This window comes from Oncorhynchus kisutch, linkage group LG9 (assembly GCF_002021735.2).
Source record: "Oncorhynchus kisutch isolate 150728-3 linkage group LG9, Okis_V2, whole genome shotgun sequence".
Taxonomy (NCBI): domain Eukaryota; kingdom Metazoa; phylum Chordata; class Actinopteri; order Salmoniformes; family Salmonidae; genus Oncorhynchus; species Oncorhynchus kisutch.
The window spans coordinates 25259017-25278481 of record NC_034182.2 but is presented as its reverse complement, the minus strand read 5'-3'; the positions used below and the strand labels follow the sequence as shown (position 1 = coordinate 25278481).

The 19465-nt window shown below is 46.3% G+C and overlaps 3 protein-coding genes across 5 annotated transcripts; 2 read left to right on the top strand and 1 right to left on the bottom strand.

Moving 5' to 3' along the window:
• Window positions 1-1651: 1651 nt before the first annotated feature.
• Window positions 1652-7221, top strand: ttc5 (tetratricopeptide repeat domain 5). 3 transcript variants are annotated; one of them, XM_020491466.2, is made up of 11 exons: window positions 1652-1670; window positions 2055-2152; window positions 3287-3419; window positions 3861-4072; window positions 4692-4836; window positions 5090-5181; window positions 5343-5399; window positions 5497-5643; window positions 5885-6099; window positions 6376-6520; window positions 6807-7221. In XM_020491466.2, exons 2-11 carry the CDS (start codon window positions 2090-2092, stop codon window positions 6924-6926), a joined length of 1329 nt encoding a protein of 442 aa, XP_020347055.2. In that variant the 5' UTR covers window positions 1652-1670; window positions 2055-2089; the 3' UTR covers window positions 6927-7221. The 3 variants fall into 3 exon arrangements, with proteins under 3 accessions (XP_020347055.2, XP_031688097.1, XP_031688096.1); XM_031832237.1 differs by lacking the exon at window positions 1652-1670 and adding an exon at window positions 2823-2948 and having other exon boundaries at window positions 1850-2152; XM_031832236.1 differs by lacking the exon at window positions 1652-1670 and having other exon boundaries at window positions 2057-2948.
• A 130-nt stretch (window positions 7222-7351) lies between these two features.
• ccnb1ip1 (cyclin B1 interacting protein 1) lies at window positions 7352-9571 on the bottom strand. The gene is made up of 5 exons (XM_020490697.2): window positions 9472-9571; window positions 8915-9213; window positions 8483-8629; window positions 8029-8197; window positions 7352-7791 (listed from the first exon to the last, which is right to left on the bottom strand). Exons 2-5 carry the CDS (start codon window positions 9209-9211, stop codon window positions 7622-7624), a joined length of 783 nt encoding a protein of 260 aa, XP_020346286.1. The 5' UTR covers window positions 9212-9213; window positions 9472-9571; the 3' UTR covers window positions 7352-7621.
• A 1675-nt stretch (window positions 9572-11246) lies between these two features.
• Window positions 11247-18326, top strand: si:ch211-212k18.5 (sal-like protein 4). The gene is made up of 3 exons (XM_020490750.2): window positions 11247-11657; window positions 13433-16773; window positions 16988-18326. The coding sequence occupies exons 1-3, from the start codon at window positions 11582-11584 to the stop codon at window positions 17120-17122; spliced, it is 3552 nt and encodes a 1183-aa protein (XP_020346339.2). The 5' UTR covers window positions 11247-11581; the 3' UTR covers window positions 17123-18326.
• The last annotated feature ends 1139 nt before the right edge of the window (window positions 18327-19465 follow it).

Below are 19465 nucleotides of genomic sequence, written 5' to 3'. Positions count from 1 at the left end.
ATCCCAGAACATCAGCAAAATACCTTGTGAAGATGCTGGAGGAAACAGGTACAAAAGTATCTATATCCACAGTAAATCAAGTCCTATATCGACATAACCTGAAAGGCCGCTCAGCAAGGAAGAAGCCACTGCTCCAAATCCGCCATAAAAAAAGCCAGACTATGGTTTGCAACTGCACATGGACAACGATCGTACTTTTTGTAGAAATGTCCTCTGGTCTGAAAATACAACTGTTTGGCCATAATGACCATCGTTATGTTTGGAGGAAAAGGGGGGGGCTTGTGTAACGGATGTGAAATGGCTAGCTAGTTAGCGGTATTCGCGCTAAATAGCGTTTCAATCGGTGACGTCACTTGCTCTGAGACCTTGAAATAGTAGTTCCCCTTGCTCTGCAAGGGCCGCGGCTTTCGCGATGGGATGCTTCATGGGTGACTGTTGTTGATGTGTGCAGAGGGTCCCTGGTTCGCGGCCGGGTATGGGCGAGGGGACGGTCTAAAGTTATACTGTTACACTTGCAAACCGAAGAACACCATCCCAACCATGAAGCACAGGGGTGGCAGCATCATGTTGTGAGGGTGCTTTGCCGCAGGAGGGACTGGTGCACTTCACAAAATAGATGGCTTCATGAGGCATGAAAATGATGTGGATATATTGAGGCAACATCTCAAGATATCAGTCAGGAAGTTAAAGCTTGGTCGCAAATGGGTCTTCCATATGGACAATGACCCCAAGCATACTTCCAAAGTTGTGGCAAAATCGCTTAAGGACAAAGTCAAGGTATTGGAGTGGCCATCACAAAGCCCTGACCACAATCCTATAGAAAATTTGTGGACAGAGTTGAAAAAGTGTGCGCGAGCAAGGAGGCCTACAAACCTGACTCCGTTACACCAGCTCTGTTAGGAGGAATGGGCCAAAATTCACCCAACTTATTGTGGGAAGCTTGTGGAAGGCTACCCAAAACGTTTGACCCATGTTAAACAATTTAAAGGCAATGTTACCAAATGATAATTGAGTGTATGTTAACTTCTGACCCACTTGGAATGTGATGAAAGAAATAAAAGCTGAAATAAATCACTCTACTATTACTGACATTTCACATTCTTAAAATAAATAAGGTCATCCTAACTGATCTAAGACAGGGATTTTTTACTACGATTAAATGTCAGGAATTGTGAAAAACTGAGTTTAAAAGTATTTGGCTAAGGTGTATGTAAACTTCAACTGTTGTTAGCTAGCTAGCTCATTTAGCAGCTCATTTGAGTTACCCTGCACTGTAGCTAATTAGCTAATAATACATCGTTTTTAAAAAACATTTTTGAAATGTAACATATTGACTTAGTTGAATATGTTCTCCCAGCCATGTGGACAACTGGGCAGCAAAGTGTGTTTGTCACCAGAGCATTTTAGAGGTTATTACTATTGAACTATGTACCCATTTAATAACCAGACCTTCATACAAACTTGCAATGCTGAATTTTTGACAAACCATTGAACTTGCTGCCAGCACGCCCACAAGCGAAATGGGCGACCTAAGCGGCACGCGGCGTTTTACCGCTATCAAGTGTACAGGCTCGGTTAGTTTAGCGGGATAATGTGGACCAATAGCTATGTGTGGACACGGCAACAACAATACATGAATTGTTCCCTCTTGTTGGAGGAACATCTAACAGGTAACTTTTTTTTAAATCATACGATTTTATTGCAAGTAGGATTTTTCACTTCGCAGAAGTAGTTGAAATAATATGTTTAGGTTATGTTAGGTCGTGGCTATTTAAAATAAATAGATTTGTTAAAATGAGCAGAAGACGGATGTGTTTTGGAAACTGACACATTTCCGGTTCGAAAGGGGACACTTCCGGCGAAATGCTTGTTTTAATGTCTATTGTTCAACAACTATCCAAATTTAGATAGTTCATTAGTTAGCAGTCTGCGGTAAAATAAATAATACAAACTTAGATGTAATACATTCACTAAATAAGAGTTGTTTAGCAACGAATATGTTAATATTCTCCTACTACCCCTCTAAACCAGCAGGTGCTGTGTTTTCAATTTAGTTTTCTTGAATTCTTCCAACAACCACCAGGGAAAGATGGCGGAAGTGGATAAGGATGGTGATCCTGCGGCTGAGAAAGATGACCTACAGATTTTAAAGGTATTGCAAAAGATAATGCTATAATCCCTACATGTAATATATTGTCATGAGGTTTCTTAACCTGACTATTTTAATGAAGGTCTTGTCTAAAGTTAGACAGATAACATCTTCCCTTTGATGGTAGCTAGTTCGCTCTCCTCCAGATTCGTTACTATAACAACTGACACAGACGGTCATTCATCTACCAAAATCTGTTTGTGGTTGGTTTTTAGCTATCCCGAGTTGGTTGTCTCTAAATCTGCCGAACCGTCATTTTTCTCTATATGTTTATGCATCAAGCTCCTCAGTTAGCTAGTTAACGTTAGCTAGCTTTGGATGGTGTGCATCGTTCTTAGTTACAATCTCTCTCCATTTGCTAACGTTAGACAGCTAGCCATGATGCAGCCAAATAAGTTAGCTAGCTAAACTTGCTGCGTCATCATACCTCATAGGCTCTTTAAAAAATACACATTGCTCTATCGTTACTTCTTAAGGTCCAAGGTCAGGACCTTATATTGATACTGCATCTGGCAGATAAAGCAACCAAATACTCCATCTTAACGTGAATCGATTCTAAATGGTGATACAGTTTTATTAACATAAAGCCCTTTTACTTTCCTATCGATGTTTTAACCGGCTTTATCACAGTTGTAGCCGACAGTATTTTTCAGTGACGACACATTTCTGGCAGCCTTCTTCCATTACACAGGTGTTCGGGGGCATGCCAAATAGATAATTAGCACAGGTTGTCCCTCCGTCTTCTGTCTGTCTACTGTAACATGGATATCCGATCTGTGGGAACACTAACCCTATAAAGGTGTGTATCAATTAAAACTTTCTCACTGATACGGTCCTTTGCTTTCAAAACCCTACATGAATGTTAATGCTCGTTGGGGCTCTTAATAAAACTCACTCTTACAGAAGACGCCTTCTTCCAATAACTCTTATGTGTAATGTAATGGATCCCTCATTGCCAATGAGCATGCATGCACCCACTCATGCAAGGATCCTAGCCTCATCAAGTCAATTTGCAGTCCAGTCCTATTCAGCAACACATTGCAAAATCATATTCTTGCATCATCATCTGTCTCTTATCATGCATCTAGTTTCTTTCTCTGGTATCAATACCAGTTTCCATCTCTGTTTCTGGGTCAGGAACTAGTGGATGAGTTGTATCATTTTCGGGATCATTACTTTGAGACTCACAGTGTGGAGGATGCAGGGAGGAAACAGAGTGATGTGGCACAGGAGATGGAGAAGACTCTAACGAAGCTTAGGGAGAAAGAAGGTGAGATGACAGAACAGAAAAGGAAGGTGTGCTGTGATTTAGTAACTACACATGTAAAAAATTATATACTGACATTTTGCATGATAGCTTTGTATCCATTTGGCATTTCAATGTTTAGCTACACATATATATTTTACTGCACTATTCAGTACTCACACTTACCTGACTGGAGAGGAATGTCTTTATGCATTATGTATTCATCAATGACTTACATAACTAAGACTATTTGTGTCCACCCATCTCATCTAGTCTTATAAGCGCTGTTGTCGTCCACCAGCCAGCTCTCTCATACAGTAGCAATTGAGCCTGGGGACGAGGTTACATAAGCTCAGTGCTCATTGAGTTGAGCTTTGCCTCCATTTGATATCTAATATGTGGGGTTACATCTTCAAACACAAAATAATTCAATTGACTACAGAATAATCTCTCTGTCTTCTCCAGAGTCGTATAAGCACAGCGCCGAGTTCCTGCTGCTGCGGGGCCGCTGCCTGGGGGTGGCACCAGAGTTTAGCACCACCGCCGAGGAGTGCCTGTCCAGGGCTGTGAAGCTGGAACCTGGGCTGGTGGAGGGCTGGAATATCCTGGGGGAGCAGTACTGGAAGAAAGGAGACCTGACCACCGCCAAGACTTGTTTCACTGGAGCCCTGCAGCAGGTTAGCAACAATACAGTAGTTATACATTTTATTTGCGTAGCTGCGCGTTATTTAATTTATAGACCGCAGAAATCGCAAAGCTCTTGAGGTTAACTGGAGAGAGCGATGTCAGTGTCGTACTGTTATTGTGTTGAGAATAAAGTATTCAGTAGAGCCTTGCTGAGAGGATAACATGAATAGAATGCATGTAAAGTGCGCAACACTGGTTATAGCCTTAGTCCTACACAAACAACAGCTGTTTCTCTCAGCCTTCCAAGCCATAGCTCTTCCTCTCCCATTGTTTCCACCTTTCTTTGTCTCTCTCTTTCTTTTTAACTTCATCTTTTGTTCACAAAGGTCTCTTTTATCCTCTATTCCTAAATCATTTACATTGACCTACCCCCCAAACCAATATCCATTTATAATATTTTTTTAAGGAGTTGGGCAATATTGTTTTGCTTTATTGAAGAGAGAGTACAGTGATGGAAAGATGGGCACTATAGAGGAAGAGTCAAACGGCAGTGTGTCGGTTTGGAACCCATTCCAAATCTGGCATAATTGTGCTGGACCACACAGGCTGTGGATTTCCTGGTTTTATCTGGATTATCCTCATCACATATATTTTCTCCCTCCCTCCCAGAAAAAGAACAAGGTGTCTCTGCGCAGTCTGTCCATGGTGCTGAGGCAGCTACCGGGTGTTGATGAGCAGGGGAAGAGGGTCCTGGAGAGTGTGGACATGGCCAGGCAGGCTGTACAGCTGGACGTCACAGACGGCACCTCCTGGTGTGAGTATGATGGGTAGTCTCATAACAGATATTCACATTTCACATGGGGTTACTGGGGTGGAGTATGGGTACAGTTACATACGATGGAGATGTGGATGGGTCTAAGCATGGTGGGAAATGATTTTGGCTGTAATTCACGTTCTCAAAAGAGAGGATAAAAGATCAGCATCTATGTAAATGACTGGTATGAGAAGAATGTCTTCTAGTGCTGAATATGAGTGGAACATTTGAGTTATTGGCATTTTTTTGACAGACATCCTAGGAAACGCCTACATCTCCCTGTTCTTCACCTGCGGACAGAATCCACAGATGTCTCAACAGGCTCTGAGTGCCTATGCACAGGCTGTGAGTTATTATGTCCACACACGCACACCAAACTGTTTTTTTTGTGTGTTTTTTTTACAGAAGCCTGACTGGACAGTATGGGCAAGTCAATTTAATTCTCGGGCAATAATCGTTGTTCAGCAACACTATATAATTCCTTTCCTCTCTGTTCTCTCTCTCAGGAGAAAGTGGACCGAACAGAAACCTCCAACCCTGATCTACACTTCAACAGAGCCACGGTAACACATCGTTTACATATTCTGATATGATTGTTACACTAGGCATGTGAGACATTAATTACATCAGAAAAATGCATGATTGTGTCCCCTCCTTCAGCTGTTCCAGTATGAGGAGATGTTTGGGTCTGCGCTGGGGGGGTACAGCCGGGCTGCGGCACTGGACCCCGCATGGGAGGAGCCTCCAGAGAGGGAGAGGCAGCTGATGGAATACCTGGAGAAACTCACAGCACTCACAGAGAACAAGGTAGGACAGGAGAACCACCCACATTCTCATAGATAAACTGCACAGGGCACATCAGTCTCCAAACTACATCTATCAGCAGTTCATGGGATCTGCCTAGGATGTAAACTCAATAAATAATTACAAACGCATTTCTTATTACCATTCACCTATGCAAAGGAAATTGTGTTATAAATCACCAGTAGGTGGTGGCAGAGTACTATTCTTTCTCACTTGTTAGTCTGCTACTCTTTCACCCCTACAGGGGAAGGTGAAGGCCCGGCGCCTGCGGACAATGCTCTCCAACCTCAGCACGTCGGCCCTGGGGCCGTGCTCCTCCCCTCAGTTCCGCTCCCCCGCAGGCCGCGTTGGGAGCCTGGAGCCCCGCAACCTGTCTGCCTTGACACACGGCCACAACACTGGGGTGGCTGCCCTGGGCAAGGTGGTGTTCAGCCTGGCCTCCGAGGGACGCATGGCCTTGTGAGTCTACCTTCTAGTGATAGAATGCTATCTGTAATGTGGGACCTGCTGTGCACTTTGTGTGTCTGTTTGCATACATTTTTCTTTATGCATTTAAATAATGATAGATAATGATGATAAATAATGATATCCTTTTGCTTAATTCTGAATGTTTTTCTCCATACCATACAGTGCATTCCCTTGGTTGAACATGAAGTTTTATGATGAGTTGTCCTCTTACTGTACATTCTCTATGGTGGATAGACAGTAATGTGACTGTCTCTCTCTCTCTCCCAGTACGTTTGGCATGGTGGACAGTGAGGAGACCTGCTGCGTGATCATGGTTTATAACACGGCAGACAGTTGGGGTGTTCTGATTGGCGACTCCGTGGTCATCCCAGAGCCCCAGGTCAAACGCCACAGTGTAGCCCACAAGGACCAGGTCAGTCTCTCTCTCTCTCTCCAGCTAACATGGACCACTGCACACAACTTGTGAAAGGAATGTTATAACATTGTGAAAACAGGTCAGTGTCTACAACAACATGCAGTACTTGTGCTATAAACATACACAAAGCATCTGACTAGAATACAAACTGTGATTGCACTGTCCAAAGATGCAAATCCTCTCTGTATTAGGTATGATGTTACATTAACAAACGCAATTCTTGATACTCGCAACATTTCTGATTCTCTGATCTATTCTCTCTTCTCCCCTGTGCCTCCTGCAGACGTTTGACTTCCGCAGTATACGAGTGGACTCTCCCCTACTCCTCATCGTCAATGGCAAGAGACAGAATGTCCAGGCTCAGACTGCAGCCTCTGTCAGTTACAAGCCCCAGAGTGAATGAGAGGAGGAGGAGGGCGGCGGAGGGAAGAAGCATGATGAGCGAGTGCCTGTTTTTTTTTTCTTTTCTCAAAATGTTTTCATGTGTGAGTTTTGTAAATAGTAGATCCTTGCTATGTTAGTCTTTAGGAATACACTGTTTGTACATATTTATAAATATTTCTTTTTTTTTGTATTTTGTGGGAGGGAGGCTGGGGGATTTTGTAAATGACTGCCTACAATATGATAATTCATTGCGATGACAATGGTGTCAGGCTTATGTGTTCAAGACATTAAAACAAACATCCCCATTCCCCAAATATTGTGTCTTTCTCCAATGTGGACATGATTTCACATGCATGCTTTATATAGTTGATCCTCTTTCACTGGAAGGTAATCAAACATTTCAGTGAAAAATAACATTTTAGTAGAATAACATACACCTTTCTTACAATGGTCATGCTGAATTTTATTGACAAAATAAGTGCAATGCAAGCGTAAATGTTGTATCAGAGCATTTTGTCAAGATACAGTAACTTCGGGTAAGAAAAAGGCAACTACAATATGAATATCAAACCATCCTTAGATAACCTGACAGTCTACACTATGATAATGCTGTCATTGATCCAGCAGCCAGGTACCCAACCAGCGTTGCCTCAGTCAGACATACAATTATTCTATTCATTCTAATCCTGGAGTTCTAGAATTGGAATTCTAGTCTCAGTATTTCTTGAGTAAGGCCCGGCCCCTGTCTCTGGCAGGAGAGCTGAACTGGAAGAAGGTCTTGGCTCCAGCATCGGGCTCCAGAGAGGAGAAAAGGCGGCTGTCCCCCTCAGGGCCCATGCCCAGGAAGTGAGGACTCCCTCGGGGAGAGGGCTGCCTGACCACCCCTGGGAAACGGGTAGGGGGTTGAATCTCCAGACCTGGTATTCTCTACGCCTCTTATACGTTTTGTTTTGAACCAATCCTTGTTTTTAACCAATCCTATGGGGAAGTTCTGAGTTGAGACAAGCAAGCTGAACTCAAACTTTCAAGCAAATTCCTAACGACATACACACATTATTTCACACAGACAGAACTCCAAGATGCGTCTCTAATCAGGATTCAGACCCTCCTCCCTCTCTAACCTGTGTTGAACTCCGGGGGTCCTGGCTGGCGTGGTGCCTCTCTGTCCCCCACCACCATGTTGCGTAGCCTCAGCGAGTCATAGAGCCCCTGTAGCTTCTGGTACTGTCTGTTCCTCTCCATCAGACGCTCTGACACCTCACTGTACTTCCTCTTGTACTCCTCCATCACCTGAAAGAGACGAGAGAGGGATACCAAGGAGATGGAGGGCGATAACGAGGTAGAGTATATAAGAAGGCTAAATAAAAGTGATTGGGTTATGGTTAGGGCTGAGCATTCATTTTGGGTGGTGAAGGGCCACAGTGGGTTTCTGGGTGCAAGGCATTTGTTCTGGCCGAGCAGCACTAATTGTGATGAGTTGAATCAGGTGTTAGTGAGCAAATGGAGCAAAAGCCTGCACCCAATAGGAGACTAAGCTTGTCCACTCCAGGGTCTGATGTGACGTAAAGGTGGTACCTTCTTCAGTGAGGTGACCTCCCCTCTCATGGCATTGAGCTCAAGCTCTCTGCTCTGGTTCTGCTGGGTCAGCACCTTCTCCATCTGTTTCACCTGACCCTCGGCCCGGGACAGACTGTACTCCTGGAACATACGCTCCTGGTGCACCTGCAACACACACACATGCACACGCATGTCGGACACAAGCACACACACCATTAGAAGGTGATGGTATAAGACAGATTTGACACTCCCATTTCTTGAATTGTGCCCTTCATCCCTTGTCCTGGGGACCCACAGGGTGTGCAGGCTTGGTTTGATCAGTAGAATCAATTGTGTTAGTGCCAGGCTGGAACAAAAGCCTGCATACCCGGAGGGTCTCCTGGACCAGGCCTGAGATAAACTATGGAGTAATTACATACTGTGAATGTCATAGGCAACACACTGACATACCTGGTAAGTCCAGAAAGCCAGGGCACGGGCGCTTATGTCCAGCACTGTCTCTGGCCTCAGTCCCGCCAACACCATGGCCTTGTACTCCTCAGATGGCGACAGCTCAGTGCGCACGATGTCCAGCTTTCCCGAGAGTGCAGAGGAGCAGGCCGGGCATATTGCCGGGGAGCGGCTGAACTCTCCGGATCCATGTTGGTCACAGAAGGCGTGAGAGCAAGCTGTGACCCAGGCGAACCCACACAGCTTCGCCCGACACTTTGGGTAGTTGCAGAGCAGAGTGTCGTCGCACATAGACATGGCTGTCGGGGACAAGAACAACTTGGTGAAACTTCACAGACACTCACTTCACACACAGAGGTTGATGATGTAACGTGTCGCAATACAAGGTATGCCACATCCAACCTCCGCCATCCTTAGCATACTAGCATGCTAGCTAACTGTCATACTGCTACAAATATCTGTAACGTTAGTTCTAACATTTATTTCTGAAATTAGTGGCTAGCTACAACTATAAAAATGTAGCTGTGTACGATACTCAATGGGTTCAACAAACTTGCCTGTTTAATTGGGCAAAAGTAGGACGTTTGAGAAATGTTTTGATGCTAAAGGTTTACTAGCTAGCTACAGTACATGTCTTTGAAGCGGGCTCGAATGAAAATTCTGATTGGCTTGCTAGAAATTTCAAGGGACCAATCAAATAAGTCCTTTATTATATACGTAATAAAATAGGTATTACTTGTTGACTTATGTAGTCAAAACTAAAGTTAAATATATTCCTTAATAATAACATGGAAGGATAATTACACGTTTTTATTGAGTTCTGCGTTGTTGGTAAAATAATGCATTGTTTGTAAAGGGCTTGTAGTAAGCATTGTATTATTGTAAGGTTTACACCTGTTGTATTCGGTGCATGTGACAAATAAAATGTGATTTGAAAGGGCATCCATTTTTACTAGTGAAAGTTTTGGTAACGTTTTGCCTATTCATGTTTGGAATACTTTATTATTTGTTTATACAGGTTGATGCTATGCTTTTTATTTACTTGGCATTGGTTTAATCCTCACACATCTTTGTACAATCATTGTATTCACCATGCTATTTTTATTTTTATTTATTTCACCTTTATTTAACTAGGTAGGCAAGTTGAGAACAAGTTCTCATTTACAATTGCGCCCTGGCCAAGATAAAGCAAAGCAGTTCGACACATACAACGACACAGAGTTACACATGGAGTAAAACAAACATACAGTCAATAATACAGTAGAAACAAGTCTATATACGATGTGAGCAAATGAGGTGAGATGAATTATTTTGGTTCCATTTAACCAGCCTTTTGCTGTTCATTCCTGTCCGCCATGTATTGAGTGGGACATGTATGCGAGACACCTACTTAAAAAGGGTCCCTTTTCTCTCTCGCTCTTTTTTTTTTATCCCTCCTCCACGTGGTACAGGAGTAAAGGCGGGGGGTGAAAGAGGGCATTGTGCTGGAGCAGCACTGGATCCGGGGGTTCATAGTGAGAGAGAAGAGGTGCTCACTCAACTGTGTCCAGTGCGCCATTGTCGTAGATTCCCATCTATTCTTTGCCTTTTAAATAAAGCTCTGCCTGCGCACCAGGACACTGGTAGAAGGGGGGGAGGGGGGGTCAGTGTGTAGAGTGACATGGAATGGAACACATGCATGTTCTGATGCGGAAGGATGGAACTGCTTCAACAGTCTCACACCACCTCTTTGTTGATAATTAGCCATATGTAAATCTGTGTGCAAATGTGCTCATTCATTCTGCAACGGTTGGCCTATATGATCCCTCTTGCCCTCTCCGTGAATAATTAGCACATAATGATCACCTATATTGCAATGATAAGGCTATTATTATTTCCCAGTCTCTTGACCACTTGTAGAGTAAACTAGTATAATTTAGCTACCACAAATATAATCAGTATTTCGTGTGTTTGATAAGGATTCTGATTTGGTTATTTATTAACTTATTTACAAAGGCTAGTACAAACATTTGCTATCACTTAATTCCTCCAAATGTTGTGCCAAAATAATGGTCCATGAAACTAGGCAACATTTCAAAGTTCGTCAATAAATTGTGGTTGAATGGGTTCAAACAGCATGCAACAAGTAAAGTCATATATTTGATTTATTCATGTGGATTTTAACACCCTTATGATCATATTTGATTGAGAGTTTAGTGATGGCGTGAAGGGAATACAGAGAGAAAAGGGAAAACCAGGGAGTCGGTGTTCCGCGCCATTGAAATGCAAATAGCAGTGAGGAGCACGAAGAGATTGTATGTGTGTGTGTGCATGTTATTATGTGTGCTTGCCTAGGCTATGTGTATGCAAGGGAGCGGGGGTGGGGGCGCCACAAATTGGGCAAGTTTGGAGAGCGAGAGACGATTTTAGAAAAACAGCCACACGCACTAACGGCAGCCTCATATGACACGGTGCGTTGATACGGATTTCTATTTCTACCTCTCTTTGTTTTCTTACGTGCAAGGGATAAACATTCGATAACGTCATCTAGATGCAGACTGGACATTCACATTTTCCTGAAATTTGAGTTTTGACCGATTCTGGAACTCGAAGCCTACAAGTGGTTTTAAAGTGGCCAGTGCTGTTTAATCGGCTGATGCCCCCTTTCTTTCCGTCTCCTCGTGAATCATGTCACGCCGGAAGCAGAAACGACCCCAGCAGCTCGTTAACTCGGACCCGGGGGGCACGCGGTTACTATCGCACGGTGAGAAAAGTTTATTATGGGTATTCTAAGGCATGCGTATGTTTTCATTCCTATGATACTCCCTATAGTTCTATGAATGAATGAAGCAACAACTAAAGTTACAGGTTGTAATTTACAACTATAATGGTGATCAATCGGGTTTAATAAGGTAACGTTAGATAAGGTGTAGAAACATGATTTAAAATCCCTAAAGTTACAGGTTGTTTATTTTAATATAGATGCACTTTATATATGTACATTCCTCCTCACATATTGCTTTTCACATCTAGAAAGTCGTTTTACTCAGGTGATCAATCATCATAACTTGATCTGTGTATGTCTGTGTTTTATGTTTGCATATTTTATATTTACAAAAAGCCATTGCCTCTTGCAATAAATGAGAGTTTGGTGGATTGCTCAGTCTGCTTTAGCTCTGCAATGGGCCCCAGTAGGGTAGAGCTCCAGGTATGAGCTCCAACTTGTCCCTGTGATATGGATGGTAACATCCATCTGTGGCCATTTTCCTGTGATGCTTAGTCCTCCAGGAAACTAGCAGTCTGCTCAGAATGACTACTGGAGGTCTTTCATTACTTAGAGGAAAGTCTCCCTATCCACCAACAATGAGGCTGGATCCGTGGGTGGAGGAGGGGTCTTTTTGGTAAAGATTAATCTCTCTCCGTGTTCTCTTCTTCTCTCCATGCTTTTCTCCCTCATGTTTCATTTCCTCCTTGCCCCCCCCCCCCCCCCCCCCTGAATGCTCACTGCTGAATACTTCCCACTCTACCCCCAATTCTATTGACTGTATACACCTACCCAGTTGGGGGGTGCTCAGTGTGTAAAATTCAAAGGGGGTAGAATGCAGAGTGCATGTACCTTCAATTGAATTGCATTTGCTGCACAAACACACTTTAAAAATACAAATGACTTCTTAGAACTTCTGCAGGTAAATTTCCACAGCGAGGGACAGGTTTTGAACACCTTTAATTCTGCGAAAAGAACCAAGGCGGACTATTTGGCAGCAGTAGTACAGTCATTAATACCATCACTATCCCTCTAGGAGGGAATAGTTAGTTTGTCTTTCCATTGTCCACCCCCCCTTCTTTTGTTTCTCTCTCTTTCTCACTCTGTGCTCAAGATTCTGAAAGAATTTGACCCCAGAGCTCTAAAGATCTGAGGAGCAGACCAATCACAAGCCTCTGGACAGTGCCCAGAACTCTTAGCGTGTCCCGACCTCTGACCCCTGATGTGACGTCAGGGGGGAAGGGTGAATAGGGAGATGAAAGACGTGAACTGCTGGAGTGAGGGGCGGGTTAGAAGGGGTTATGGGTTTTCTTGGCTATGGCCATTGTCCTTTTAAACATGTTGCCATAGCAACAAGGTGGTTTGTGTTGTCAGAAGATGTTTGGAGAGTTTTCCTCAGGAAAGAAATAGAGTGGACAGAAGACAAGATAATGTAAGGGGAAAGACTGTGACTCTCGGCATGTTTGTAGACTACTATATCAATATTTTCTAATGCATTGCTTTACATGAGAAGACTGAAGCTTTAAGCTTGAATTTAATATGGAAACATTAGCAATTGTTGTAATCGATGATTACAGTTAAAAGTTAGGTCTTATAGACTTACTTTGAGCTCCCACTTCACTTCCATAAAGAATGAGGCTCGCACCCTGTCTTTCATGGTTCTTATGAGGACTTAACATCAACAATTTGATCATGAAACTGAACTTTTCATTTGGTTGAATAAAGGGATGAAAAGGTACCAGTCCTAATCCTTCTGTTTCTCTCTCTGTCCATAGATGACCAGCTGTCAGCAAAGTCACCGTCCATGTCTCTGGGCTCAGAACTGACCTCATCTGGTTCCTCCTCGTCCTCCCCCACCTCGCTCGAAGGCCGACAGCCCCCCCTGGCCCCACGGCCATCCCCCGGGGGTCTCCACGCGCCCTCCCTCCCCAGCGAAAGCTCTCCACCCCCCCACTGGCCCAGCCACATCGCCCCCTACACCACCTCTCTTCCCAACACCCACTCATCCCTCTCTCCAGACTTCCCTCACCCCTCTTTATCCTCCCAGACCCAATCCCTGCCACTCAACCTCAATCAGACATCGGGCCACCCCCTCTCCCATCAGGCCCACTCCCACGCCACTATGACCTCACCACAGATGGGCAGCTCTGCCACCATCACTACCTCCTCCTTGTCCTCCTCCTCGTCTAGCCTCCCTCCCCACCGGGAGAGCACCAGTCCTGGGCATCAGAATGGCTCCAGCCCCCTGGTGCCAGGGCTAGGCCAGATCCAGGTGCCACCGACCCTGGCTGTGCTCCTGGAGGAGCTGAGGGTGCTGCAGCAGAGGCAGATCCACCAGATGCAGATGACTGAGGAGATCTGTAGGCATGTCCTCCGGTTAGGAGGGGCCATCTATACCCAAGACACCTCCCAGGCTGGTAGTGGAGAGAAGAACCAAATACCTACAGCAGGATCCCCTTCCCCACCACATCATCCCTGCTCTGCCCCTGTCAAATCCTCAGCCTCCCCTCTCCTGGCCGGCCTCCCCTCCCTCCTCCCCCAGCTCACTGTGTCCAAGCCCAGCCTCTCCTCTCACACTAATGGGAGCAGAGCCCCAAACTCCTCTACCTCACCCTCATCCTCTTCCTCCACCACTTGGAGCTCCTCGATAGTCTCCTCCATGCATCCTCTGTCCCTGGGTCTCCCCCCGCACTATCTCCACGAGAAATCCTCCAACACCTCCCCCTTTGGCCACAGCAACGGGGTCAGCTTCCCCACGCCACCCCTCCCCACCTCCAGCCACTCCCAGGACCACCTGCTGCAGTCCAGCTCCTCCCTGGGGTCCTTGTCCTCAGCAGGACGTCCTCAGCATGCCTGTAAGTTTTGTGGGAAGGTCTTGAGCAGTGATTCCTCGCTACAGATCCACCTGCGCTCCCACACGGGTGAGAGGCCCTACCATTGTCCCGTCTGCCTCAGTCGCTTTACCACCCGCGGGAACCTCAAGGCCCACTTCCTGCGTCACCGCGAGCAGAACCCTGAGCTGTCGCTCTCGCTCCTCCCCCCGGCTCTGGAGCAGCCCAGCCCTGCTCCCGTCGTTGCCACCACCGGCCAGAGACGTAGGAAGCGCCGGGCAGAAGACGAGGAGCCGCCGTTCGGAGGCGTGAAAGGAATGACGGAGGGAATGGCGCTCGGTTTCCTTTCCGGGGCATCTCCTCGCCCCTCCCCTTCCTCTATACCTATGCCACCCAGTATGGATATGGCACTGTTGTCCACGGCTCACTCCCTTTTACAGCTGAACAGGGCCTCTGCTGCAGCAGGCAGCGCCTCAGGTAGTGTGTTACCGCCATCATCCTCATCCTCCATGGGTAGCCAGTTCAAAGGGGCGAAGCAGCAGAGGTTTGATGAGAACACCCCTCCACACTCCGCCCTCCACCCAGGCTCCCCCTACTCCCAGCTGGCCCACTTCCCCAAAATCCTTTTCCCCGGAGGACCCTCGCCCCACCACCTCGCCCTCCTCCGTTCCCCGGGGACCCACCCCTCTACCTCCCACCTCACCTCCCCCCACACTCAGCTTCCCTTCCCTCCCTATCCTAAACTCCCCACTTCCTCCCCGTCCTCCTCCTCCACCACCTCCTTCACTCAAACCTCCGACACCTCCAAGTTGCAGCGACTGGTCCAGAAGTTGGAGAAGCAGCCCCAGGGCGGGGGCCAGTTTTCCTCCTGCGGCCCAGCAGACGGCTCCTCAAACGGGGAAACCCACGGCCACGACCTGACCACAAGCTCCAGCGCCTACCGCAGGGAGATGATGGCAGCCCTGGGCCTTGGCCCCAACCCAAACACTGAGGCCATGGTGAGCACCCGGGGACAGGGTCTCCCTGTATCCAACAATCCCGCCCTGGCCCCTAACCAGTGTGGGGTGTGCCTGCGGGTGCTCTCCTGCCCCAGGGCCCTGAGTCTCCACCAGGCCACGCACCTGGGCGAACGCCCCTTCCCCTGTAAGCTGTGTGGACGCTCCTTCTCCACTAAAGGAAGCCTGAGGGCCCACCTCGCCACCCACCGTGCACGCCCGCCCAACGCCCGCACCCAGAACTCCTGCCCGCTGTGCCCGCGCAAGTTCACCAATGCCCTGGTGCTGCAGCACCACATCCGCATGCACCTGGGGGGCCAGATACCCCCAGGGGGAGAGGGGGAGGAAGGTACAGATATGACCCAAGAAGATCTGGGCCAAATGACCACAGCCTCTCCATCCAAACCCTCCAGCCTCCAAGGCCTGCACCCCCTGGCTTTAAAAATGACCAGTTCCATCTCTAACCCTGACTCGCTGGTCAGCAGCTTAGACTTCGGAGGTCCGGCTACCAAGCAATCCCAGGCAGCTGACCCGAGCCCACCTATAGAGGGGGAGTGTGAACCCTCGCCCTCCACGGACAGCATTAGCCCACCTCTGACCCATAATCCCTCCCTAGAAGACCCCATGATCCTGGGGGAAAGATCTGAGTCAGACTCCGGCCCATCTGCAGCCTCTCTGGAAGACTTGCAAGACTCCCCGGCTGACCTTTCGAACGCCAGCCCATTTAGTCTACCCAAGACATCCTTGACCAGCTCCTTGCCAGCCTCAGTGGGGAATGGTGAGGAAGAGGAGGAGGAAAACATCCCTCTTGCCCTCTGTGTCTCTAGACCAGCTGATACTGATGGTAGTAGGTCAGGAGGGCTCATCAATGGCTCTGGCTCAACCACAGTGAACCAGACTAACTCTCCAGATGGACTCATCTCCAGTCCTGAATCTGATTCCACCCCAAAATCCCCTGCCACCCTCAACCCTTCACCCACGCTCACCCCTCCTGCCAGCCCTGAAGCAGCTTCAGAGCCAGCCCAGTCCCCCAGTATCACCCCACCGGAGCCCAGTCCTGAAGGGGAGACAGACCCACTTGAAGGGGCAAGTGAGAGCACAGCATCCGGAGAAACCTCATCGGTCGAGGGGCCTGAGATAGAGAAGCACACCCCTAGCTCCACGGAGGAGAGTGAGAGGGCTCCAGAGGAACCAGAGGCCTCCCAGCTAGCCACCCCAGCCTCAACGCCCTCCAAACCCTACTCCTGCACCCTGTGTGGGAAGGCATACGCCAGTCGCAGTGGATTAAAGGTCTGAAAAGCATAAGATAAGGATAGAATGTAGTAGTACCATATGTTCTTATGGATATACAGAACACTTGACAGAAGCTAACTTTTGATTCTTGAGGTTGGAAAATGAAAATAGTATGGTGCAAATCACTCTATTTCTTATCTTTTACTGTGTTTGTTTGTGTTATGTTAGCAAATATATTATAATTAAAGTTATGTTCTGTTTCCATCAACAGGGACACATGAAGACACACCCTGTGTTGACCAACGTTCCCACCGAGACTCCTCCTCCCGCCACCCTGACCAATGACAATGACACTACGGAGGATCCGAGTTCGGTCTCAGCAAATGGAAAGGAGGATGAAAAGTAACGATTGGCCAATGCTCCTGAGAAACGTGTTACCTTAGAGAATCAGCCAATCACTGCTGCATCTGGGAAGGAAGCAGAGAAACCTGTGGACACTACTGAGTAAAAAGACATGATTGGCTGCTTAATGGCATCAGTCAGTTTTTTCTAAGGCCCTGACAAGGGAATGTATTTTCTTCATATAATTAGAATTGATTCTAGAATGATTGATTTTAATTCTGTGTAGTTTTGGTACTAGTCAGTTGGGTCTATTTTGTCTATAGTAGAAGGTTAGATTGTTGTGAAGTTTTAACTCAGTCGGCATGGTTACGATATCACTATCTCAAAGAACACAACGAGGCCTTATTGACCACATGATGTCACAGAATTGTCTTGTAGTGTAACGGCAACCAGTGTCGTTATGTGCGTTGGATCGCAATTGAATAGATGAGCAGGGATGTATGTTTTAGAGAGCAGCTAGTTCTAGTCAAACATATGAATGAAATTCACATTTGAATTTTAAAATGGGGATGAAGTGGGAGGAGAAAAATGTGTTTTCCACTTTTTAGGATCTATGGTACGATCTCCATACCAAAACAGGCTGGTGTAGTAGTGGCCGTTTCCTTGTATATATTAACCCTGTTACTATTTGTAGTTCTTTTTTTTACTGACTTTTTAAACTGTCTTGCTGCTGTATTGATGTTTCAATGGAGTTGCACTGACTGTGTACACTACTGTCTATACATCCATTGAAACAAGAGATTATGATGGTGATCATGATAGCGTTACATTGACCAGTCCGTATATACAATGTATTTTGGCAATCCTGGTTCTTGCTGTTGTGAGTGACCATAACAGCAGGAACCTGAGAAATGAACAATGATGACTTATATCAGTGATTGTAATTGGTTTATCCATAATTTATTGGATATATCTGCACAGGGACATACAGAAGTAGCCTGACAGCCAAATAGATTGTGTTATGTTTCACTGTTGTGAAGTTTTGGTACCAGGCTGGTGTTGAAGTATAGCAGAAACTGGTGTATAAATCAACTGAACCTCCCGAGGACCAGGAGGAACTATGTCAGATGGATAACCTCATCCCTCCATGTCTGTTGTCTCTTTCCTCTTCCCTTTCTCTTTCTCTCCTCCTCTTCCCTCTCACCCTCCCTGCTGTTCCCTCTTACCTCCTCTCCCTCTCTCTCTCAAAGCACTTGAGAGTTCCAAGTTTTCTGCCCTGCAGAAATGGTCTGCTCTGTGTCCTACATTAGATCAGTTTAGTTTTACTACTTTATTTTGCCTTCCTATGTTTTTTCCCAACCATTGTTTTTTTTGTAGTTATGATGATAACACGTGCTTCCCATATTTTTTTATGTCAAAAACAGAAAATAAAATACTTCTGATGGTGAAAACATAGCTTTTTGGTTGTCTGTCTGTGTATATTGTTTATCACTCTGTCTGTCTCAGTATAGCTGGTCGCAGACTATTCATCTATCTGTTTAAGTATTCTGTTTGCATGTCAACATGTTCTGTATGTCGGAGTGTGCTCTGTCTCTCTGTTTGTCTCACCGCTCTGTATGTCTGGCTGTCTGTCTCACAGTTCCTTTGACTGGACGCTATAGCCATCTACTTATTCTGCCTTTTTTGGCCTCACTTTCTTTTTGTATGTTTCAGTTCCTCTGTGGTTCTGGGGTGTGTGTGTGTGTGTGTGTGTGTGTGTGTGTGTGTGTGTGTGTGTGTGTGTGTGTGTGTGTGTGTGTGTGTGTGTGCGTGCGTGCCTGTGTGTGTGTGAAAGGGATAATCAGTGCTTGTGTGATTGAAAGTGCAGCTGTAGAGGCCCCCCTCACCCCCCTTCTTTCTCTCTGTCATACTCTCTTTCATACTCACCCTCTTTCATTTTCTCTTTCATTTTCCCTCTCTCTCTGTCCTCCCCCTCCCAGTGTAATAGTCTGACACATAGGAAGCTTTAATCCTTACACAATGATAGCCCCCCCCCCCCAAGCGACAGTGAGCGGGACAGGGGGCAGCACACACAGAGACCTGGGCCAGCTGTCTCCAAAATGGCCGCCTTAATCCTCCAACCACCCTTCCCACTAGCTGGGGCTCCTAAAACCATGACAACTGGTAACCAAGGAGAGGAATTTGGGAGCAGAAAGGGGAAAGAGACAAAGGGCTGAAAAGAAGCCATGTGTGAGAAGTTTGTCCACATGCGTTGGGAATGAGACAGAGACATGTCTCAATCAAACAAGCGGAGTTGGAAAGGGGTGCAGGGATGGTGGTTGGGTTTGAGAGGAAACGTGTGGAGTTGTCACACAAGTGTGGAGGGGTTACTTGATCAACTTTTGATGACATAGGCTACCTATAGATA

What these genes read in the sequence shown, in the direction of transcription:
- ttc5 (XM_020491466.2), top strand. Translation starts at nt 2,090, where the DNA reads ATGGCGGAAGTGGATAAGGATGGTGATCCTGCGGCTGAGAAAGATGAC. An exon ending in TACACTTCAACAGAGCCACG is followed by an intron (nt 5,400 to 5,496) that starts GTAACACATCGT and finishes CCCCTCCTTCAG; the next exon opens with CTGTTCCAGTATGAGGAGAT. An exon ending in GTGTAGCCCACAAGGACCAG is followed by an intron (nt 6,521 to 6,806) that starts GTCAGTCTCTCT and finishes TGCCTCCTGCAG; the next exon opens with ACGTTTGACTTCCGCAGTAT.
- ccnb1ip1 (XM_020490697.2), bottom strand. Translation starts at nt 9,211, where the DNA reads ATGTCTATGTGCGACGACACTCTGCTCTGCAACTACCCAAAGTGTCGG. An exon ending in TGGCTTTCTGGACTTACCAG is followed by an intron (nt 8,630 to 8,914) that starts GTATGTCAGTGT and finishes TGTGTGTTGCAG; the next exon opens with GTGCACCAGGAGCGTATGTT. An exon ending in ACCCCCGGAGTTCAACACAG is followed by an intron (nt 7,792 to 8,028) that starts GTTAGAGAGGGA and finishes CCCGTTTCCCAG; the next exon opens with GGGTGGTCAGGCAGCCCTCT.
- si:ch211-212k18.5 (XM_020490750.2), top strand. Translation starts at nt 11,582, where the DNA reads ATGTCACGCCGGAAGCAGAAACGACCCCAGCAGCTCGTTAACTCGGAC. An exon ending in CACGCGGTTACTATCGCACG is followed by an intron (nt 11,658 to 13,432) that starts GTGAGAAAAGTT and finishes CTCTGTCCATAG; the next exon opens with ATGACCAGCTGTCAGCAAAG. An exon ending in CCAGTCGCAGTGGATTAAAG is followed by an intron (nt 16,774 to 16,987) that starts GTCTGAAAAGCA and finishes TTCCATCAACAG; the next exon opens with GGACACATGAAGACACACCC.